The sequence below is a fragment of the Hyperoodon ampullatus genome, assembly GCF_949752795.1.
Source record: "Hyperoodon ampullatus genome assembly, chromosome: 1".
NCBI classification, from domain to species: domain Eukaryota; kingdom Metazoa; phylum Chordata; class Mammalia; order Artiodactyla; family Ziphiidae; genus Hyperoodon; species Hyperoodon ampullatus.
This window is the reverse complement of record NC_136914.1, coordinates 20415015-20440179: the sequence shown is the minus strand read 5'-3', so window position 1 is coordinate 20440179 and position 25165 is coordinate 20415015. Positions and strand designations below refer to the sequence as shown.

At 38.4% G+C, this 25165-nt stretch overlaps 1 protein-coding gene across 2 annotated transcripts in view; it reads right to left on the bottom strand.

The window, feature by feature from the left end:
* Window positions 1–25165, bottom strand: part of UNC5C (unc-5 netrin receptor C) — a gene marked incomplete at both ends in the record, with an annotated part of 405524 nt that overhangs the window by 128773 nt on the left and 251586 nt on the right. For both annotated transcript variants that reach the window (XM_079712610.1, XM_079712611.1), the window contains one exon: window positions 10103–10246. In XM_079712610.1, the coding sequence (XP_079568736.1) occupies window positions 10103–10246 (144 nt within the window). The remainder of the gene's footprint in view (window positions 1–10102; window positions 10247–25165) is intronic.

Here is a 25165-nt window from a genome sequence, read left to right as displayed (position 1 = left end):
AAAATTTTTTGTTCTACTTCTGTGAAAAATGCCAGTGGTAGTTTGATAGGGATTGCATTGAATCTGTAGATTGCTTTGGGTAGTAGAGTCATTTTCACAATATTGATTCTTCCAATCCAGGAGCATGGTATATCTCTCCATCTATTTGTATCCTCTTTAATTTCTTTCATCAGTGTCTTATAATTTTCTGCATACAGGTCTTTTGTCTCCTTAGGTAGGTTTATTCCTAGATATTTTATTCTTTTTGTTGCAATGGTAAATGGGAGTGTTTTCTTGATTTCATTTTCAGATTTTTCATCATTAGTGTACAGGAATGCCAGAGATTTCTGTGCATTAATTTTGTATCCTGCTACTTTACCAAATTCATTGATTAGCTCTAGTAGTTTTTCGGTAGCATCTTTAGGATTCTCTATGTATAGTATCATGTCATCTGCAAACAGTGACAGCTTTACTTCTTCTTTTGCAATTTGGATTCCTTTTATTTCCTTTTCTTCTCTGATTGCTGTGGCTAAAACTTCCAAAACTAGGTTGAATAAGAGTGGTGAGAGTGGGCAGCCTTGTCTTGTTCCTGATCTTAGTGGAAATGGTTTCAGTTTTTCACCATTGAGGACAATGTTGGCTGTGGGTTTGTCATATATGGCCTTTATTATGTTGAGGAAAGTTCCCTCTATGCCTACTTTCTGCAGGGTTTTTATCATAAATGGGTGTTGAATTTTGTCGAAAGCTTTCTCTGCATCTATTGAGATGATCATATGGTTTTTCTCCTTCAACTTGTTAATATGGTGTATCACATTGATTGATTTGCGTATACTGAAGAATCCTTGCATTCCTGGAATAAACCCCACTTGATCATGGTGTATGATCCTTTTAATGTGCTGTTGGATTCTGTTTGCTAGTATTTTGTTGAGGATTTTTGCATCTATGTTCATCAGTGATATTGGCCTGTAGTTTTCTTTCTTTGTGACATCCTTGCCTGGTTTTGGTATCAAGGTGATGGTGGCCTCGTAGAATGAGTTTGGGAGTGTTCCTTCCTCTGATATTGTTTGGAAGAGTTTGAGAAGGATGGGTGTTAGCTCTTCTCTAAATGTTTGATAGAATTCGCCTGTGAAGCCATCTGGTCCTGGGCTTTTGTTTGATGGAAGATTTTTAATCACAGTTTCAATTTCAGTGCTTGTGATTGGTCTGTTCATATTTTCTATTTCTTCCTGAGTCAGTCTTGGTAGGTTGTGCATTTCTAAGAATTTGTCCATTTCTTCCAGGTTGTCCATTTTATTGGCATAGAGTTGCTTATAGTAATCTCTCATGATCTTTTGTATTTCTGCAGTGTCAGTTGTTACTTCTCCTTTTTCATTTCTAATTCTATTGATTTGAGTCTTCTCCCTTCTTTTCTTGATGAGTCTGGCTAATGGTTTGTCAATTTTGTTTATCTTCTCAAAGAACCAGCTTTTAGTTTTATTGATCTTTGCTATTGTTTCCTTCATTTCTTTTTCATTTATTTCTGATCTGATCTTTATGATTTCTTTCCTTCTGCTAACTTTGGGGGTTTTTTGTTCTTCTTTCTCTAATTGCTTTACGTGCAGCGTCAGGTTGTTTACTCGAAATGATTCCTGTTTCTTAAGGTGGGATTGTATTGCTATAAACTTCCCCCTTAGAACTGCTTTTGCTGCGTCCCATAGGTTTTGGGTCGTCGTGTCTCCATTGTCATTTGTTTCTAGGTATTTTTTAATTTCCTCTTTGATTTCTTCAGTGATCACTTCGCTATTGAGTAGTGTATTGTTTAGCCTCCATGTGTTTGTATTTTTTACAGATCTTTTCCTGTAATTGATGTCTAGTCTCATAGCATTGTGGTCGGAAAAGATACTTGATACAATTTCAATTTTCTTAAATTTACCAAGGCTTGATTTGTGACCCAAGATATGATCTATCCTGGAGAATGTTCCATGAGCACTTGAGAAAAATGTGTATTCTGTTGTTTTTGGATGGAATGTCCTATAAATATCAACTAAGTCCATCTTGTTTAATGTATCATTTAAAGCTTGTGTTTCCTTATTTATTTTCATTTTGGATGATCTGTCCATAGGTGAAAGTGGGGTGTTAAAGTCCCCTACTATGATTGTGTTACTGTCGATTTCCCCTTTTATGGCTGTTAGTATTTGCCTTATGTATTGAGGTGCTCCTATGTTGGGTGCATAAATATTTACAATTGTTATATCTTCTTCTTGGATCGATCCCTTTATCGTTATGTAGTGTCCTTCTTTGTCTCTTCTAATAGTCTTTATTTTAAAGTCTATTTTGTCTGATATAAGAATTGCTACTCCAGCTTTCTTTTGATTTCCATTTGCATGGAATATCTTTTTCCATCCCCTTACTTTCAATCTGTATGTGTCTCTAGGTCTGAAGTGGGTCTCTTGTAGACAGCATATATATGGGTCTTGTTTTTGTATCCATTCAGCCACTCTGTGTCTTTTGGTGGGAGCATTTAGTCCATTTACATTTAAGGTAATTATTGATATGTATGTTTCTATTCCCATTTCCTTAATGGCTTTGGGTTCGTTATTGTAGGTATATTCCTTCTGTTGTGTTTCTTGCCTAGAGAAGTTCCTTTAGCATTTGTTGTAAAGCTGGTTTGGTGGTGCTGAACTCTCTCAGCTTTTGCTTGTCTGTAAAGGTTTTAATTTCTCCATCAAATCTGAATGAGATCCTTGCTGGGTAGAGTAATCTTGGTTGCAGGTTTCTCTCCTTCATCACTTTAATTATGTCCTGCCACTCCCTTCTGGCTTGTAGAGTTTCTGCTGAGAGATCAGCTGTTAACCTGATGGAGATTCCCTTGTGTGTTATTTGTTGTTTTTCCCTTGCTGCTTTTAATATGATTTCTTTGTGTTTAATTTTTGACAGTTTGATTAATATGTGTCTTGGCGTATTTCTCCTTGGATTTATTCTGTATGGGACTCTCTGTGCCTCCTGGACTTGATTAACTATTTCCTTTCCCATATTAGGGAAGTTTTCAACTATAATCTCTTCAAATATTTTCTCAGTCCCTTTCTTTTTCTCTTTTTCTTCTGGAACCCCTATAATTCGAATGTTGGTGCGTTTAATGTTGTCCCAGAGGTCTCTGAGACTGTCCTCTATTCTTTTCATTCTTTTTTCTTTATTTTGCTCTGCATCAGTTATTTCCACTATTTTATCTTCCACCTCACTTATCCGTTCTTCTGCCTCAGTTATTCTGCTATTGATCCCATCTAGAGTATTTTTCATTTCATTTATTGTGTTTTTAATCGATGCTTGATTCATCTTTAGTTCTTCTAGGTCCTTGTTAACTGTTTCTTGCATATTGTCTATTCTATTTCCAAGATTTTGGATCTGGGAAATAGAATCTTGGATCAGCTTTACTATCATTATTCTGAATTCTTTTTCAGGTAGACTGCCTATTACCTCTTCGTTAGGTCTGGTAGGTTTTTATCTTGCTCCTTCACCTGCTGTGTGTTTTTCTGCTTTCTCATTTTGCTTATGTTACTGTGTTTGGGGTCTCCTTTTTGCAGGCTGCAGATTCGTAGTTCCCGTTGTTTTTGGTGTCTGTCCCCCGTGGCTAAGGTTGTTTCAGTAGGTTGTGTAGGCTTCCTGGTGGGGGGGACTAATGCCTGTGCTCTGGTGGTTGAGGCTCGATCTTGTCTTTCTGGTGGACAGGTCCACGTCTGGTGGTGTGTTTTGGGGTGCCTGTGGCCTTATTATGTTTTTAGGTAGCCTCTCTGCTAATGGGTGGGGTTGTGTTCCTGCCTTGCTAGTTGCTTGGCATAGGGTGACCAGCACTGTAGCTTGCTGGTCGTTGAGTGAAGCTGGGTGCTGGTGTTGAGATGGAGATCCCTAGGAGATTTTCACTGCTTGATATTATGTGGAGCTGGGAGGTCTCTTGTGGACCCATGTCCTGAGGTTGGCTCTCCCACTTCAGAGGCACAGCACTGACTCCTGGCTGCAGCACAAAGAGCCTTTCATCCACCCGGCTCAGAATAACAGTGAGAAAAATTAGAAAGAAAGAATTAGTAGAAGAAAGAAAGAGAGAGGGAAAGAAAGGAAGAAGGGAAGAAAGGAAGGAAGGAAGGAAAAAAGAAAGAAAGGAGGGAGGGAGGGAGGATGGAAAGAAAGAAGGAAAGAAAGGAGGGAGGGAGGGAGGAATGAAAGCAAAAGGAAGAGTGAATGGAAGAAGGGAGGGAGGGAGGGAGGGAGGAAGGAAAGAAAGAAAGAAAGACAGGAGGGAGGGAGGGAGGAAGGAAATAAAAAGAAAGTGGAAAGAAGAAGGGTGGGAGGGAGGGAGGGAGGAAAGAAAAAGAAAGAAGGAAAGGAGGAGCGGAGGGAGGGAGGGAGGAAGGGAAGGTAGGAAAAAAAGAAAGAGCAGGTAAAGTAAAATAGAATAAAGTATGAAATATAGTAGCGTTATTAAAATTAAAAAGTAATTATTGAAAAAAAAAACACGGACCGATAGAACCCTGGGACATATGGTGGAAGCAAAGCTATACAGAGAGAATCTTACTCAGAAGATTACAAACACACATTCACAAAAAGAGAGCAGGGGGAAAAATCAAAAATCTTGCTCTCCAAGTCCACCTCCTCGATTTGGGATAATTCGTTGTAAAAAGAGGAAAAGGGCGAGAAGTCTGAAATCTTGCTAAGTCCACCTCCTTAATTTGGGATAATTCGTTGTAAAAAGGGGGGAAAGTCTTAAATCTTGTCCTCAAAGTCCACTTCCTCAATTTGGGATGATTCGCTGTCCATTCATACACTCCACAGACGCAGGGCACATCAAATGGACCGTGGAGCTTTAATCCACTGCCTCCGAGGCTGCCCAGAGAGATTTCCCTGTCTCTGCTCTCACAACTCCCGGGTCTCAGCCTTGGACCTGGCCCCGCCTCTGCGCGTAGGTCGCCGGAGGGCGTCCGTTCTTCGCTCAGACAGGACGGGTTTAAAGGAGCCGCTGATTCGGGGGCTCTGGCTCACTCAGGCAGAGGGGAGGGAGGGGAATGCCCTCTCCTCGCGCACCAGGCAACAAAAGGGAAAAAAGTCTCTTGCCTCTCCAGTAGCTCCAGACCCTTTCCCCGGACTCCCTCCGGGCTAGCACTAACCCCTTCAGGCTCTCTTCCTGCCGCCAGCCCCAGTCCTCTCCCTGCGCTCCGACTGAAAGCCGATACTGAAAGCCGATACCCGAGCCTCAGCTCCCAGCCCCGCCCGCCCCGGTGGCCGAGCAGACAAGCCTCTCGGGCTGGTGTGTGCCTGAGGGCACCGATCCTCTGTGCCAAAATCTCTCCGCTTTGCCCTCCGCACCCCTGTTGCTGTGCTCTCCTCCGCTACTCCGAAGCTTTCCCCCTCCGCCACCTGCAGTCTCCGCCCACGAAGGGGCTTGTAGTGTGTAGAAACCTTCCCTCCTTCACGGCTCCCTCCCACTGGTGTAGGTCCCGTCCATATCCTATTGTCTCTGTTTATTCTTTTTTTCTTTTGACCTACCCAGGTATGTGGGGAGTTTCTTGCCTTTTGGGGGGTCTGAGGTCTTCTGTCAGCGTTCAGTAGGTGTTCTGTTGGAGTTGTTCCACGTGTAGATGAATTTCTGATGTATCTGTCGGGAGGAAGGTGATCTCCGCGTCTTACTCTTCCGCCATCTTCCTCCGGCTCCTTTTTTTTTTTTTTTTAACAGTCCCTGCCATTGTCTGCCTTTATTTATTTTTTATTTTTTATTTTTATTTTTTACAACTTTATTGGAGTATAATTGCTTCACAATGGTGTATTAGTTTCTGCTTTATAACAAAGTGAATCAGTTATACATATACATCTGTTCCCATATCCCTTCCCTCTTACGTCTCCCTCCCTCCCACCCTCCCTATCCCACCCTTCTCTTCAGTCTTAATACATGAAGACGAAAATGTGCTATGGGCAAATTAATGTCTTACTAGAAGAAGAGTTTGTCTTATTATTTGAAAATGTCAAACTACATATAAAAACTGTGAAGTAAATAGCAAAGTTTATGTAATATGTTGCAAGGAAAGATGAGGTTCTTATGTTTTTAATTTTTAATGTGGTGAATAGGGTTATATAAAGATAATATTATATATGCTATTTTATTAAATACAATATATTGTTTATGTATACATATATAAAATTGGCACCACACAAGAGTCATCATTTGTAACTATGAAGCCCTTAAACTTCAGCTTTTAGGCAAGCCAATTTAGTATAGCGTGTAGATTGGCAATTTTAAATATTCATTATACTTGATACTAATGACCACATAGTAATGCAAGATATAGTTTTATATCATTGTGCCTCTTTTGATTATAAGTAGAAACTAATTTTGAATTCATTTAATTATCTGACCAAAACAGTATGTTTTTTGTTTCTTTTTAAAATGTTTGAAAGTATGTTCAAGATACTTTCATAACATGAAACACAAAATAAAATTAATAACATAAAATCTTCAAGATTCATGGTAGACAACTGTAGTGGATTACATACGTTTTCAGGACTGATCCCACCTGTTGGGAGTGTTGAAGGTGAAGGCTCCCAGCCTCTCCCTCCTGGACTTGCCCTCAGTTGAGAAGAGCTGACTTGACCTAGGTCATACAAGTTGGTGAGGGTGAGGAGAAAAGGATGGGCCCACATCCATTGACTAGTCAATGTTGGGGAGAAAGGTCTGCTCCCCTCCTGTGCCTCAAGGTGGGACAACTCTGAAGGGCCGTCCTAGCTCCAGAGGTCCCTTTGGGGTCATCTTTTGTTGTACCTGTACGGCAGTTCAATTTCTCCCTCTGCCCATTTCTATTCCTCCACAGACGTTTTTCCGGAGAGCCCTCGCTAATACATTGCCCGCGTGCGTGTCTCCATCTCAGAGACTATTTCATGGAGAATCCACATAAGACAAAGAGAAAAATCCCTTTAGACATGCTCAGAGAGGAATGATTAATATAGAGCAAGTCTTTATAATTTTTTTTTTATAAATTTATTTTATTTATTTATTTTTGCCTGCACTGGGTCTTCATTGCTGCTTGCAGGCTTTCTCTAGTTGCAGCAGCGCAGGCCACTCTTCATTGTGGTGCGCAGGCCTCTCATTGCGGTGGCTTCTCTTGTTGCGGAGCATGGGTTCTAGGCACACAGGCTTCTGTAGTTGTGGCACGTGGGCTCAGTAGTTGTGGCTTGCAGGCTCCAGAGTGCAGGCTCAGCAGCTGTGGCGCATGGGCCCAGCTGCTCCGCGGCATGTGGGATCTTCCCGGACCAGGGCTCGAACCAATGTTCCCAGCATTGGCAGGTGGACTCTCAATCACTGAGCCACCAGGGAAGCCCTTTATAATGGTTTTAATTCAACAAAATTTATTAAACATCTTTGATGTTCTAGGTGTTGTGCTAAGTACTGAAGATATACAGTTAAGCAAATCTGAATTAAGCAAAACTGAGCTCAGAGAACTCGCTGGCATGAAACACAGACATTACGACAAGTGAATATAACTCACAGGAGACAAGCCTGTATTAAGAGGATGGACGAACTGCTCTGAAAGGTTTGAGAAAGGAACACCTATCATTCTGGAGACTGATGAGGCAGGAATGACTTCACTAAGGACAACTGAAAGAAATCCTTCCACAGGCTCAGGCCTTTTGAATCATTCTCTCCTTTCTTTGTCTCACATCCCACATCTAACCTCTCAAAGAAAAGCTACTACCTCTGCCTTTAAATATATCTAGAATCCAGGTCTCACTGCGCCACAGCTTCTAATCTATGTACCCTAACATCTCCCACATCCACAGCCTCGTAACTGGTCTCCCTGCTTCTACTCTTGCTTCTCATGGTCTATTCTCAACACAGCATCAGGTGTTCTGCTAAAATGGAAGTCGTGTCATGAATTCCTCTGCTGAAAACATTCCGAAGTTCTCATTTCATACTGTGGACCAAAGGTGGTACACCCACAGGGCCTAGGCCATCTCCACACTGCCCTCCTGTCCATACCTTTCTCAGCTCACCTAGGGGTCTAATCTTGCTCACTCTCTTCCAGCCACTCTGGCTAATTCGATCTTCTTGGTACCCGTCAGCACATTCCTGCCTCAGGGCATCTGTACTTATGCCACTTGCTGTCCCCTCTGCCTGACTTCCTCTCTCCCTTCTTTCAGGTTTCTTCAACTGTCAACTTCTTCTGGAGGCCTTCCCTGACCACCCTCCCCAGCACAACATACCCCCTTTTCCCACTTATCTTTCTTCATAGCACTTAACGTCTGCTCTGTCTCTGTTTATTTATTTCGTATAGAGTGTGCCCTTGCTCACCAGACATAAGCCTCCTGAGGGGAGGGATCATTATATGTTTTGATTCTGGCTCCATACCCAATACCTACAACTGTCCCAAGAACAGAGTAAATGCTTACTAAATATTTGTTGAATAAATGAGTTTTTACAAATAATGAAAGGAAGTAAGAGAAAGGTGAAGCCCCTCAGTATGAACAATAGCTGGAAAGTATAGAAATGGAAGTATTTCTAATCTAGTGTGACTGGATTGGAGACATTCTTTGTGGTCAGAGCTGGAAATTTAGGTTACCTTATGTAAACAATGAAATATGGTTGTTATGGGCTGAAATGTGTACCCCCCACCAAAATTCACATGTTGAAATCCTAGCCCTTAGTACCTCAGAATGTGACTTTATTTGGAGATATGGCCTTTAATAGGTGATTAAGTTAAAATGAGGCCATTAAGGCCATACTGGTAGCCTTAAACAATATGACTGGCATCCTTATGAGAAGAGAGATTTGGATGTGGACAGTTACAGAAGGAAGACAGTATGAAGACATGGAGAAGATGACCATGTACAAGCCAAGGAGAGAGGCCTCAGAAGAAGCCAATACTTCCAGCACCTTGATCTTGGACTTCTAGCTTCCAGAACTGTGAGAAAATAAATTTCTGTTGTTTAAGCCACCAGTCGGTGGAATTTTGTTATGGCAGCCCTAGCAAACTAATACAGTGATATGTACCATTGTTAGAAATTTTGACTTTATCTCACGAGCCACTATAAAAATTTACCAGAGATGGAGGTGAGCTGAGCTGAGACCTGAGTTTTAGGAATCTTCTGAAATCTTGCATTTGTGGTAATATGGAGGAAGGATTAGAAAAGGGAAAAGACTCGAGTCGTGGAGACTAACTGGGAAGTGTTTGCAACGGTTGGGATCTAGATCAAGCAGAAGGGAAGGAAGAGGCGAGAATAGAATTGGGGGAAGCACCAGAGCCAAAATTGTTGGGACTTAGTGACATATTACAGGTAAGGGACATTGACATCAATGCAAATTGAAATTTAGTAAAATACAGACATGCAAAGGAATTCAGATAATAAAATTTACATGGGTTTCAGTGGTCTCATACTTGAGAAAATTTCTCAGTATGGAACCTAAAGACAGATTAAAGCAGCATTCATGCCGCTCAAGGTGTGAATAGTACTCGTTGAGAAAAGGGTCTGCAGAAAGAGCTGCAGACTACATTTCCTCCTTGGGGATAATATGCACATTAGCATATTAAGGAATCTGGAAAGTTTTGCAATGAAGAAACCTCTTTAACTTTGTCCAAAAAAAAAAAGGTATTTCCCACATTTATTGATTAGGGAACCTTTTGTGTGTGTGTGAGGCACCTTTTAACCTCTCCCTCAACACAAATACTCTAGAAATTAACACAGTTTGGAAAATAGTGGTGTATTCTGATGCACTAGAACAGTTCTAAAATAAACAGAGAAACTCTGTCTGGGTAATTTCTATTTCTAATAGCAAAACTAGTCAACACTGTCCTAACAAATTGGCAGAATAAACTCATGAAAGGAATATAGTTGGTTTTCCCATAGCCTAATTACTACCAGATTAAAAAAGAAAATTCAATCTTTTGAAAGTAGCACGAATTCTTTCACACCCATAAAGGAAAATTACTCAGTGCTTGAAACAAAATAAAATGATATTCTGGTGACCTAAAGGGAAAGTGTAGCTCAAATTCAGAAATCTGGGAGCAATTTTTAACCAGGGTTCTTTGACACTAGAGCACTTATGGTCTAAATTTTCCCATTTTCCATCAGTTTCTGGAATCCACAGTGTCCCTGCACTATGACTCACATGCAATGCGCACGTAGGCCTTCCGGCTCTTGGTGGTACCCGCCGAGCTCCAGGCTACACACTGGCACCAGTAATCTTCAGGCCCAAAGAGTTCTTCCACTTGCTGGCGTGAAATCTCAATGCTTACTTCCCGGACAATGAGACCTGCCAAGGCAAAGGAAGATTTAAGTCAGGAGAAGACTTGTATTAACAAAATACAAAACACCATACATATATTTTTCCTCCAGTGATCCTTCTTGATGCCATAGACCAACATCCTAGATATTGCCTCTTATCTCCTCTGATTTTCCTCTGGATCCAGTTACTTGTCCACACTTTTTTCATTCTCTTATTTGCTATTTCAAATCTTCTGGATTCACCAGATAATGAAAGTGGAGTTGGTCTATCACTCCACAGAATTACACCTTTCCCATTACAGCATAACACTGACCCTCCACCAAGGTATCTTCCTCTGTGTATTGAAACAGTAACTTGAATTTAACATCTTCTAAGGATTCTATCTTAATTATACAGGTTGTGAGTAAGATACCCATATGCTGTACACAGCTTTACAGTAACTAAGTCTACCTAAATCTTTACATGAAATGAGAGAATGACCTGAAACTATAATCATAAGTATATAAATTGTCAATATTTATATTTATATGCACAAATATGTGTATCAGTTTTTATTACATGACCTAGTACTTTATAAATATGTGGTGATTTTTTAAAACTAAGTAATTTTAAACAGCTTTGTTTATTATTAAGGCACATTGTTTTTCTTAAAAGAAATACTAGCCTTAGTTAACAAACCTCTGCTGTTCTATCCAAAGAATGTATGACTTTAAGGTTTTCATGAGTAATGTTTTGAAAGCCCAACTGTTTCTCTATAAAACAATGTAACCAAATCCTGTTAAAAATAAAGTGGCTTCTAGTTAAAATGCTCAAATAATTGGAATTTATTTCACAGTATTATGTAATACTAAAATAACAAAAATTGAACTAAGAATCTGGGATTATCATTTTAGGGGTATTCATCCTGCAATATGCCTCTCTGAACAAGCAAGAAGGATTATCTGAACAATATATGTGGGCAACTGCCAGTTCTCTTGCACATACTTCCAGCATGGAGTGTCTATTGAGAGAACTGGCAGGGGCACCATTTAGGGAGTAGGAGAATTTGCTCTGGGTCAAGTATGAGCACAGTAAGAAAAGTTAAATGTATTACTCTGTACTGTTTATTCATTCATTCATCCATTCACCAAGTATCTACTGAGTATCAATTATGTAGAACATATTGCACTAGGTACTTGTGAAACTCTGATGAGTAAAATAGTCATTGCCCTCCATGAACTTTTATTTTTGTGAGGAGGATACATAAAAGGCTCCAACATGAGTCAGGTTGATTAAATCCTATGGGGAGAGGGACAGGGCACATGGGAAGAAGTAGGAAAGGGAAGGAGGAGACTGAGAACCCAGGAGAAGACAACTGAGCACTGGACACAGAGAATACTAGCATGAGATGAAACTAGAGACAAGAAAGGGACCACTTTATATACATTCTTGTAAACCCGCAGTTCTCAAAGTATGGCCCACAAAACAGCTTTATCAACATCACTTAGGAACTTGTTGAAAATGCAAATTCCTGGGCTCCACTCCAGACTCAGTGAACAAGAAAAATTGAGAGTTTGGCCCAGCAATATTTTAACAAGCCCTCCAAGAATTCTGATGCATGCTACAGTTTGAGAACCACTGTTGTACACCATGTTTAGGATCTGGGATTTCTTTCTGAGAACCAAGTGTTTTAAGCAAGAAGATGACATAATCAGATGAGAATTTTAAAATATACATATATAAATATATATACTATATATATGATATAATGATATGTACAAGACATAAAGTTTAACTAGTTCCTAAAAGTTATGATATTTTAAAATGTTTGATCACAACTTCTTGGTATAAGTAACATGAAAGAGGTGTCATCTGGAGAGCCTAAAAAGGGGTATTCCAGTACTTACCCTCAAATCTAGGACATGTTCATATGGGTAAAAGCACTCAGGGAAATTAACAACCACCCAACAATAGTAGGTGCTGACCCATTGGGGGATAAACAATTCTTCCTATCACAAGCTGATGGGAGTTGAGTCACAGAACAACTAAGTCCTTAGGTCCACTTGTGAGTCCCTGAACTGGAATGAAGCCCAGGAAAGTGGGTTTGATAAGCCCAAGGCACGGCAAAATCCTGATGGGGCGACTCTATTTACAAAAGTTTATTAAGTATTATTTTAACATTTTGGAAATTAGTAACGTTTTTATGCTTATAGAATGATCAGTTTAAAAAGAATTTTCAAGTAACTGGCATATCCCAATCCCTCACCCTTCTATGAAAAGATTACTATATTATTTTAGCCAATGTCCAACCAATAAAACAAGTCTCCACAGTAAAAAACCAACTTATTAACAAATAACACTAATTTCCTTCCTTTTTCCTGGTCCTTGCTTGGGCCTTTCATTTTCCTGTCTCATTGTAATTGTTCTCGTTTTTCTGATATCTAGAAATCTGTGCAAAGGTGGGGCAGAGCCTTCCCTCCGCTCCTGCCTCCTTTCTTTTTACTCCACTCTCTGGTGTTTAATACTTTTGTCTGTTTTCCTTGTTTATACCTTCTCTGTTCATGCAGAAAGTCAGTTACTGGAAACGAAACTCTTCCTCTAAAGGTTGCTGCAGCCACCAAAGGGCGGATAAACCTGCAGTATTTCCTTAGCACTATAATGGTTCTTTCCGAAACAGCAGCAATAGCAGCAACAAACGGGCTCAGGGTAGTAAAACCGCATACAAATATTTTGTGTCCCAAGATGATAACTTCAGGTTTCATTCCCCGCCCCCCCACCCCCCGCCACCTTTTACTTAAAGCAATTACAGGAAACCTAATTAAATGCTAGGAGAACTTCATGAGGGCCTCTGTATCCTTTTGCCCTAAGAGGCTCATGGATGTTTCTACTGAGCACAAATCTAAATCCTTTTAAGAAGCCACAGACCCACTTGCTACAGGGATTATTCATCGTCTGAATGTTCTGAATTGTGTGGCCCAGGCTCCCCATGGGCACAGGAGTCAAGCACACATGGATTTTTGTCCTCAGCTTCACAGATGCCCCATCCAGGAGGAGATGGATTAATTACAGCTCTGTACACTGGACATGCCACATGCCCAAAGTTTACACTCCAATGTGTGGTCAACATCACCAGAACCAGAAAAAACTGGAGCATGAAGTTATCTAAACACTTACATTTTAGAATTCTCTAGACTTAGCTGCGTTATTCAGACTCTGAGTTACTCGGTTACATATCATCTTTTCATTACCATAGGTAAGTTCGTTATCTGTGACATTTTGTTCATCAAACCAGAGGCTAGTGGTTTGGCTAAAAGTAGGTAATATCCTTTTTCTTTGAAAGTGCAATTTCCAATCTGCTTGAAGTCTTGAGATGGAAAAAGCAACCTGCCTTGAAATTTGAAATGTCATCAGCATTACTTCCAAGCAGGTTGCTTTGAAGAGCATTTGGGAACTTGAAATTGGTTTCAGGGTATTTAAGGGTGGGGGGAAATGCTTCGGTCTACAGGATTTACTCAAATACAAATGTGTATTTTCCATCCTGTCTGATAACGTCAAAGATTTCCCATCACTGTTCTTCCTTTAAGAGCGGCATCTCAAGGATGCATGCTGTTTGAAGTTTATAGTGATTTGCTTTTATAATAGGAATCGTTGTGGTTTGGGATCCAGAGTGCAGCAAAGTAATTAGCATACTTTACCAAGAAGTCTTATAATGAGCATGAACATGTACTTGTTAATAGGGAGTTTCACATGATTTTAGAAATTCAGATGCAAATGCCACCTTCTGATTGGATCTTTGTGAGGCTATACATGAATTTGGCAATAAAATCTGGTAATTGACATTTATTCCTTATCTTTAGCATAAATTTAACTTCATAATAGTCAAGCACCACAAATAGTGTCTTTCTAGAGATTATTATAATGTGATCAAAAATCCATGATTAATCCTGTTGCATAATTATTTAAAACAATATCCACATTCCCCCAGAAATGTAATCTGCAGTGCTGTCAACAAATATTAGAAGTCCACTAATGTCAAAAATTATGTTGTTCCAGAAATGTAAAGATGTATAAAATATCACATCCAGCCTTGTGCTATTTATTTATCATGTTTATTAGGTGATACTCAAAAATCATGCATTATCTTAAAGATTTTTTAAATATGTTCATCAAATCTGCATCTTCTAATACCCCATGTATGTTTCACTAAAAAGCATCTTCACCTCATGTTAGACTTAAGTATTATGTGTACCTGAGTTTCATTTCTCATTCCTCCCAATTACTTTATCTTTCATACACAAAGGGAAGTTTTGAGACACCATGTTGTGCAGACCTGGCAATTCTATTTCTTCCAGCACTCTCCCTATTGGAAGAAGAGCTGCAAAGGTGACTCTACCAAATCTCATTACAGTATATTCAAAGTTAGTACACAGATTGGTGGGAAATGCACAGAGCTGCAGGGAAGGATGTTCTGGAATATATTACATTTTATTGAATTAGTGTGGTCTCTTTTTCATGCTTTTTTCCAGAACTTAACCCTATTAGTTTTCACTAATATCTAAAATATGAAACATATCAGCTCAAGATGTCTTAATATAAATTTAACCACACAAAATGCTATCATTGTTTAAAAGGATGTCATACCATAAAAAACCTGATTGTTAGTTTAGCAACTTATAACTCTTACTAAGATAATCAAAATATGAAAACTCAAAAGGTAGAACTTTATAATTAAGACATTGTTTTATGTTACATGAAGTCATTTGACAATCTTTAAAGTACATCAGGAAAAGAAGACACTGTAAACGCAAAATTTACCAACTTCTCTCTGAAATGTTTTCCTTGAATTTTTAATATTTAATATATAAACAGTCCATCTAATTAACTAAAATTATTTTGTGTAATTGGGAATTGCAACTTACCAGTGTATTTGATTTATTATGAGTATAATTTTGTTAAAGTTACATTTACTATCTTTGTGATCAAGATGAATTTACCTAAAAGTCAAGGAATAACATGGCTGGGACTGAGTGGTTCAAGAGATTTGCTTGGAAGCATTTCATACCTAGGCCATTGACTTGATTACCTTTTATGTGATAGTTTCTAGTCACTTGGTTCTGGTTTGGCATTCTGTGTCCAATGGGGATTTGTGTTTTGTTTTGTTATATTTTTGTTTTGTCTAGAGCTGAGAAAAAATTATTCATTGGATTATGTATCTGGAGTGGGGAGACATCTAGTGCTTCTAGAAAGCTATATGACAACCATAGATAAATGCAGTCTTCCCCCCTGAAACTTGAAAATTTAATTGCAAGATGATATTAAAATAGAATGACAAATGATACTTACCCTGACAATGCTAACACTGTTTTTCCCTTTTCTTTTTAGGAGTGTCAGGTTTTAGATGTTACAGGAGAACCAGTGCTCCTACTTTTGATTTGACGTTCTAACCCCATCAAACCTAGGGTTGTAAGTATGAAGGATAATTGGAGTGGTGGGTATACGAAATATTTTCTCTTACTTATAGAGTTGTATGAATGAGTTGACAGAAATTAATCTTCCCAGCTTTGGTCCATCATGTAATTCCAATTCTTGACTTTGGTGATGAAAAACCTATTGAATCTCTGTTCCAAGAAGCCTTTCTGAGACCAAAATGGGAACTAAAATGCTTTCTGTAATTAATCTCTTCTCATATGTCAATGTTCTTTAGAATATAAAGAAGCTATTCTGTGAAAACATGATGATGGCAATGTGTTCAGTCTGGAAGGACACAAAGCACATTCCACTGAGAAAGCAAACATATTACTCATCTAAATATTTTTCCTAAAACATCAAACATTATATATATTTGAATGTATATTCCAACATTTCTCTTTAAAAGTATAATTCTTAATCATTATTTAAATCTAACTACATGCATTCCTTTCTGTCCCTATTTCAAGTAATTTGTTAGTAATTTCAATAGAAGTAATTTTAACAAAATTTTTAAAAAAGATTCTTGTCAATAAGGGTGAGGAATAATAACACGTTATTGTAGATTAGTTAACTGTGGACTTATGAATTATAGACCTTACTATTACTTTTGTCCAGTCATTCATTCAATAGGTATTTGTTGAGACTCTACTATGTGCCCCGTACTCTTCTATGTGCTGAGGACACAGTGGTAAAGAAGATAGATAAGGATTCTATCCTCCTATGGGTTACATTCTATTGTGGAGCTTGTTCTTGAGCAACTGTTTCAGGCATAGTAGTTTCCAAGGTGGGCATAGAGATGAAATGCTTATGGATCCCTTTTTCAGAAGTTTACTGTCTGATACTAGAGATAAAAATAGTAGCTTACTGAGTAAAGGGGCTCTGTCATATGCACTGTATATCCATCAGTATAGTAATTGGCACAAATATTTGTCTAGTTAATGTAAGTTAAATGAATGAATGATTTGTTTGTTAGAGCTATAATACAAAGTAGTGTTAAATCCAAGCTACAGGTAAATTTAATTGTAACTCAGAACAGTAAAGGTAACCAGTATTTATTGAACATCTACCATGGGTCTCAGTTAATCTGCATAATAATCCTTGGGATTAATATTGTTACACCTCTAATATAGGTAAGGCGTTGAGGTCAGAATTTAAACAGTTGTTCACACAGCTAATAACTACTGAAATCAGGATTTAGATCCACATTTGTCTGAATCCAGTGTTCCTATTCCTTTCACTACACCAATATTCCTTAAACTGTATCTTTAAAAAGTGGTTTTTGCTCAAATAAGTTCGGGGATTTCTGCTTAATACAACTTTCTCTTAGAAACTCAGAGTGCCCATAATTATACTGAAGGCATTGGTCATAAGTTCTGACATAAAGAAGTAGGTTTAATTCGGACTGCCACCATTCCCCCCAAATTTATTAAACCATAGAACCCTACAGACAACATAAACACAGAGCCCATTTCATCATGGCTTTCAATGTGGTTTTGTTTAGCATTCACCAGATGTTGATCTATTGAATAAAAGTAATCCATTGTTTGGAAAATTCTGAAAACCCCATAAAGAAAGCTATAGTGAAATTGCTTTAGAAGGAGAGATCACGGGAAACCTGGGGAATGGAATATTTGAGTTTTAAGCTGAAGCATGGTTTGGGTTTATAAAAATTTAGAGAGGAATCAAAGACACTTGAGGAGAAGAGAACAGCAAGAAGCCAAAGGGCAGAGATGAAAAAGCATGGTGACCACTGTGCAGAGTAGTTTACATGAATTAAGTAAAGAAATAAGACCATGGAATTAGAAGAGAGGTTCCTGGAGAGCCTTGTATGCAAGTGACAGAAGACTGCATTGTGGAGAAGGGAGCCTGTGAACACTGTACAGTGGTGAAATGACATTTTAAAAAATGACATATCCTTTGGGAAGATTAATATGACTTTACTAGTAAGCAAGACTAATCTGATTTACTTAAATTGAATTTTACTAATTTTAATTTTAATTATCATTATAAATTTCTTTTCAGATCAATGATCTTACAACAAGTCATTAATCATAAGTGTTAAGAGCAATATTCTTGGTGACCCTCTGAAAACAGTCTGATAATAAAAATCAGGTACATATATTCAGAATAATAATTACTCATACTGTCAGGCTTTTATTTTTTTCTTATCCCAAATGATTTAGAAACAAGCATTAAGAGCCATCACTTCTGAAGTGACTGCCACTTACAACAGTTCATATGTAGGACATTGGGGACAGTTACTTGTTTATCTTAAAAGCAATACATTTCATATTCTTTAAAAAATTTTTAAGTCAAACTATAAATGCTCATTTTTAAAAAATTCAAATCATCCAGACAATTATTATGACAACTGAGGGACTAGACAAATACTTGTCTAATACATAGCAACCCACTGATTTATTTAGATAAGAGAATAAATTCCTGCTTTGTATATACTATCTGACTTCTGGAAAGTCTTAAATCCATCAAGCCGTGGTTTCCCACCTTGTAAAATAAAGTTAAGAATTTGTTCGTTCCATTGGTTTGTGAGGAAAGAAATGGAATAACAGCTACAAAAGTTCTTGAAATCTATAAAATTCCTTTTAAATATCCTATAAAATAGTAATTGAGAATAAAACTATATTCTGTTAACAAAATTACCATTGGAGGCACTAACATAGTTTTAAGGGAGGGCAAGTGGGGGAAGAACACCCTGACTGGAAATTGTATTAGTCACATACCCAGATGAGAAAGACATGGCTGGTTTGGGAAATTTTCAACAGAGTTGGGAGAGTTCAGTCTGGGTGGGGACGTGAACTGTCCAGGGCAATGCAGATGTGGCTATGATATTTAGAAATGAAATCTGAACAGCAGGAATAAGTTCTAGTGATTTGCCTTTAAGTTTCCTGTCCTTCAGCCAAATCACCCAGGACTTTACTCATCCCCTACGTCCCTACTATATTAAAGCACAGATAAAGTAAAGCTACCCTGATGGGATGAGTGAAGAGTCTACTGATTTCAGTAAGGAAGAAGCTTGCACAGCTCACCCATTAGGAATTTCTTACATCCCTATCCCAGTTCCCAGGTGAGGCAGGGACACTAAGCAACTGAATAGAAATAACTAACTAGGGTAGTTCTGACTAATTTGGAGCAGAATAAGCAAACTTCCATCGTTTAGAGAAGGTTTAAAATAGATAAACACAATCACGTTTTCTAGAGTCTTTCTTCACTTTCCAACTAGGATGTGAGCTCCATCAGGGTAGAAATTTTTGTGTGTTACCTGATGTTGCAGTGGCCTAGAATAATACCTGGTACATATTGTAGGCATACAATAAATATTTGTTGAATAAATGAAAGAATATTTCCCCCAGGACACTATGAGATACTTATTTAAAAGATATGTGATTGTGTTCCCTTAGATTTTAGAGGAAAGGAACTTTCAGTCATGATGGAAGTTGTACCTCCTATCCTAGCCAGAAAGACATAATCAAACACAGCTCTGATTTAAATTTTGAACATGTTTGGTATTCGCACTAAGAACAGGGAACAAAAAGTGGAGTTATTGTAATGCTTTTTAGAGCCTCCAAAATTGTTGGGCCTCCAGTAATAGCTGAGTGAAAAGAGATCAAATATCACTGAGAAGATCCTTTTTTCTTATCCTTTTAAAAGAGAATTCTAGTATACGAGAATGACTCAATTTACAAGAAGGAAAAAAATTTAACTTGTGAAATTCTAAGTAGAGATGAAAAATATTAGCATTTCATATTTTCAAGCCAGGAGTATGTACTGAACTCCTGCTGAAACAACAATTTTCAATTTTAACTTCATAGAGACTGAGAAATAACTATTTGTTCTGATATTTCCAAAATATTTTATATATTCTGAGATCCCCGCCTCAAATCTTTCTTTTATTATTCCAAAGGGAAAGATGATGTAATAAAATAATGCCAATGAGTATAATGCACTTAAACTTTTTTCCTTTTTTTAAATGCAGAGAATGTCTCTTTGACCTTCTGCCGACTCTAAGTTACATATACTTAGTTTTTGATAAACATAAGGCTTTAGGTAGAATTCCAGAAGACAATACTGCAACATTATTTGCCAGTAAAACCTTATGTTTAATTCATCCTTGGCAATTAACTTGAGAGTATGATCTTTGGAGAAGGACTTGGTTCAAATTCTAGTTCCTCAAATGACTAGATGTATGACCTTGGGAAACTTCCTCGACCTCACTAAATAGCACTTTCCTCAACAAGAAAATAGGAATTAAAATTCCTAACTCAATGGGTTATTTTAAGGATTAAATGAGGTGATACATGTAAAACTCTTAGCAGAATAAGCCCTTAATACGATACTAACTAGCCTAACTAATGTGATTTCAGAAGCTAAAATAGTTTACGCCATGCTGTGTACTACACAATACCCTTCATTTCAGAGCTTTACAAAATTAAAGTCTATGTTTCCATCACAGAAGTCTTCAGGGCAGCTATTTTGTATGAGCTTTCTTAGTAATTCAGGCTACATCTATCTTCAACCTACATCTTCTCAACCATGGCTACCAGGGTCTCCAAGCAAGGAGAAGAGAGCACAGAGAGCTCACACCTGCTCTTAAAAGGCTTGGCTCTGAAGTTCAACATAGCTCACTCATAGCCCATGGGCTAGAAGTAATCACTTGGCCAAGCTGCACAGCAAGGAAGTGGGACTTGTAATATTCCTGTGTGCCCAGGAAGGAGAGAATACGACATAAATATTAGATGGCCTTCTACAATATAATTCAGTTTTCAAATATCCGAACGTGTGATTTTAATATTATGTCCCAAATGCTATAAAACAGTATAATTGGCTTATCATGTAAGAAAAAGATTTTCAAATAGTGCGCTTGCAGTTTTTCAAAATACTATTTCTAAAATAAATGTTGAAGAAATTGATGTGAAAATCTAGGTTATAATGTTTAGTTACTATTATAATTTTCTTTACAGTCCAACATCTTATTTTGATGTTTTCACAAGAGATAGGAAAACTAAAACTTGAAATAATGTAAGAGTGATGCCTGATTCTGAATGTCGTGTGTAACTTGTAATGTCTTCATGTCCATTCTGCACTAGCACCACAAAGAAAAATAAAGAAGGAAAAATGATTGTCTCCCACCATGAGCTCCGATTTCCTAGATATTTGTGTAACTGTATAATACTGCCAACTGAACAAACAGCTTCAATCATGTGTCTGTTCATATCTCCAGGTAAAGTTTTGTTCTTTTCCTTTCTTTTATACATGTATTCCCTTCAAAGGATACATACCCTAGTGGATAAACAATCTCTACGGGAGAACAGGAAAGCTAGCTATTTAATATGTGCAGTTCAGTGTCATAAGGTGTGGAATCACAATAATTAATATTTTGTGATGATACACTAATAAAGATGACACTTGCATGATTAGCCGGGTTTTTAGAAAAAATTAGTAAAATGAAATTAATGGATAGGACTATTCAGTCTGAAGGATAGATACAACATACTGACAAAAAAAACCGGGTTTCAGCATAAAGTGGGTATGTTATATAGGCAGTATACATATGCACCAAATAATACTATGTATATTTACATGCATATCATTCATCTAGTATTTTCTTTTTACTTCCAAGTTGGAATGCATTTACTTCTTACCCTACAAGCCCATTTAGTCACATTTCTGTCAGATCCCACTTGCATATGCAGTGTTGAATAAATCCGTGGTTAATAAATGTCCTTGGAGGACTTCCCTGGTGGGGCAGTGGACACTGCAGGGGACACGGGTTCGAGCCCTGGTCCGGGAAGATCTCACATGCCGGGGAGCAACTAAGCCTGTGTGCCACAACTACTGAGCCCGCGCTCTAGAGCCCGTGAGCCACAACTACGGAAGCCCGCAGGCCTAGAGCCCGTGCTCCGCAACAAGAGAAGCCACTGCAATGAGAAGCCCGTGCACCGCAACGCAGAGTAGCCCCTGCTTGCCGCAACTAGAGAAAGCCCGCGCACAGCAACGAAGACCCAACGCTGCCAGAAATAAAATTAATTAATTAATTAATTAAAATAAATAAATGTCCTTGGAAATATGTTTAGAGATAAATAGTAAACTGCTGTATCTCATCTTAAATGTATATTTTTACTCTCAGAATCTTAAAAGAAAGCTAGCCTGAGTTATTACATACATATATGGAAAAAGGGAAATAATTACAGAACAATCATGTAAAAAGAGCCTGGTTTAATACTCTTGAATGGATATTCTATAGACAAACAAGTAAAATGTTCTCATAACTGTTCACAAAATTTTGCTGCAAAGGAAATACTGAATGAGGATGGAGATTTGTCACGACTCCACGGGCTTAGGGCCCCAGCCCAGCCCCACAGCAGGCAGACCTGCAGGACACTCAGGATTCCAGCCCTCCTAGGCCCGCTCTCCCACAGGTACTGCTCTAGCTGACCACATGCAGGCTTCTAATTTGCAGCGAGATAGTCTGACAAGCAGGCTGGGAGGATAGCAGAGATGGAAACACAGATCAAGTACAGATAAAATGATGTTCACCTTGAAAAACACAAATAAGACTTTTAGGTAATAATGTACAGGGATGTATCTATTGAAAAATGAGAACACAACCACCTCTTTCTCATTAATAATTTTCACTATCCTCTTCTGATTCTACCCCAACGTCTCTCCATAATCCAGTATCGGTACACTTCCTACATCTATACTTAAATAATATAGATTTATGTCCCCTGCACATATCTCATATATCCCCACCCATCCCCCCAAAGCTGGTTTCAGGTTTGTTTTAAAAATATATCATGTGGGTGATCCCTTAGCAATACTTTGAAGTTCCATCCCCGTTAAAAGTGAAGAGGGCTCCAGTGTCCTAAGAAGAGAAATAATGACAGTGCATGGCTGTTATTTCATATGCTTCTGACTGTGAAATAAATATGTGTTTAAAAAAATGAGAACACGTAAGCCAAAGTCAGGCAAAACTACAGTTGAGAAGGTAAAAAGAAACACCTAAAATCTTGCCAAAGGTTCATGTTTTACGTAAAGCTGCGGCTGGGACTTCACAAAGGAAATCTCTGCACTTTTTATTTCTGGTTCAGAGGATTTACATGTTCTTTCTAATGATCTGGGCCTTCAGCACTGGGTAATGTCTCCCAGTCCCCAGCTTAGCACTCATGCAAAATTGAAGCACTTTGGAGGCAGTTTAGTAGCTGCAGATGAATCTCAATGTGCAGGAAAAGGCATAATGGTTGTTTAGCACTTACTAGGAGAAGCTGAGGAAATCAGGGGGAAAAATCTATTGAACTTAAGCCATCTGGGAAGCCAACTGAGAGCAACTGCATTAACAATGTGTTTACATTCCCATTGTGTTGCTAGGCCAAGCAAAAAAGTGTGTGTGTGTGTGTAGAAGAAATTATGAAATGCAGCTCTTTTGGTTGTATTGGCTATTTCGACTTGGTTTTGGCAACTCTGTGGGGCAAGAATTTTCATGAGAAACGTAGCTGTGAGAATTTTTAGGTTTCCATGAGACAGGACAACTGTTAGAGCACGGAGGCTGGCAAGGATGCCGTGGCATGAGAAAAGTGAGTGATATAAGAGCCTGGCTGCGCAGCTCTTTCCCTGCATCTGGCCCACAGTACAATGCAACAGATTGGGAGTGGCTTCAGAAAACTGGTAAAGAACACGAGGAAATGCTTTCATTGCCAGCTACATGTATAGTTAACTTAGAAATACTGACTAAACGAGGAGAAATAGCCAGGTAAGTGCCTTCTCTTTCAGCCCCCAGCAGCCCTACTCATGCCTCCACTATCATGGCCTTTTCTGGTCCTGGTATTTAATAGACTACTACTATTTTTTAGAGCAGTTTTAGGTTCCCAGCAAAATTGAGAGACACGTACAGAAATTTCCCATATACCTACTGCTCCCACACATGCATGGCCTTCCCTATTGTCAACATCTCCCACCAGAGTGGTACATTTTTTTTTAATAATTGATGAGCCTACATTGACACATCATCACCCAAAGTCCATAGTTCACATTAAGGTTCACTCTGGGTATTGTATGTTCTATGGATTTGGACATATGTAATGACACGTATCCACCATTAAGTATGATACAGAGTAGTTTCACTACCCTAAAAATCCTCGTGCTCCACCTGTTCATCCTTCCCTTCCTTGGCAATCACTGATTTTTTTTACTGTCTCCATAGTTTTCCCTTTACCCAAATGTCAAATAGTTGAAATCATACAGTATGTAGCCTTTTCAGATTGATTTCTTTCACTTAGTAATATGCATTTAAGATTCCTCTCTATCTTTCCATGACATGACATTTATTTATTTTTTTTTTTAGCACTGAATAATATTCCCTTGTCTGGATGGACTAAAGCTTATTTATCCATTCACCTACTGAAGGACATCTTGGTTGCTTCCAAGTCTTGGCAATTATGAATAAAGTTGCTATAAACATCCATGTTTTTGTGTGAACATAAGTTTTCAGTTCCTTTGGGTAAATACCAAGGAGTGCAATGGTTGTGTCATATGGTAAGTGTATGTTTTGTTTTGTAAAAAAACGCTAAACTGCCTTCCAAGTGGCTGTACCATTTTGCTTTCCAACCAGAAATAAATGAGAGTTCATGTTGTTCTACATTCTTGCCAGCACTGGTGTTGTCAGTGCTCTGAATTTTGGCCATTTGAATAGATTTGTAGTGGTATTTCATTGTTTCAATTTGCATTTCCCTGATATATGATGTGGAGTATCTTTTCATATGTTTACTTGCCACCTATTTGTCCCCTTGGTGTGGTGTCTGTTAAGGTTTGTTGCCCTTTTGAACTGTCATATTAAGTGACTTCCTCTTGACAGATGTTTGGTGACTATAGTGGGCTAAATGGTGGTCCCTAACAAGATTATGTTCACATATTAATCCCCAGAACAGGTGAATGTTACCTTATTTGGTAAACAGGTTTTGCAGATATAGTTAAATTAAGGATTTTGAGATCTTGAATTATCAAGATGGGCCCTAAATCCAGTGATAAGTGTCTTTATAAGAGACATACAGATAAGACAGACAAAGAAGAGAAAGTGATGTGAAGACAGAGGCAGAGATTGAAGTGATGGGGCCACAAGCCCAGGAATGCCAGGACCCCCACCAGAAGCTAGAAGAGACAAGGAACAGATTTTCCTCCACAGTGCCCAGAAGGAGTGTGACTCTGCTGGATTTCAGACTTCTAGTCTCCAAAACTGTAAGAGAATAAATTTCTGTTGTTTTAAGCTACGAATTTCATAGTAATTTATTGTGGCAGCCCTCAGAAACTAATACAGTGACTAAGGGCATTTACTCTCTGTCTGTACATTCTAAGAGTAGACTCAAGAATCTGACAGAGCAAAAAGGTGAGGAAAAGCTGTCTGCCACGCAGTGTTTTTCTGGTTTCACAAATGCCCCATGGAATGGGTGTGGGGAGGTAGCCTTTTAGTCACTAACGTCATTTCAA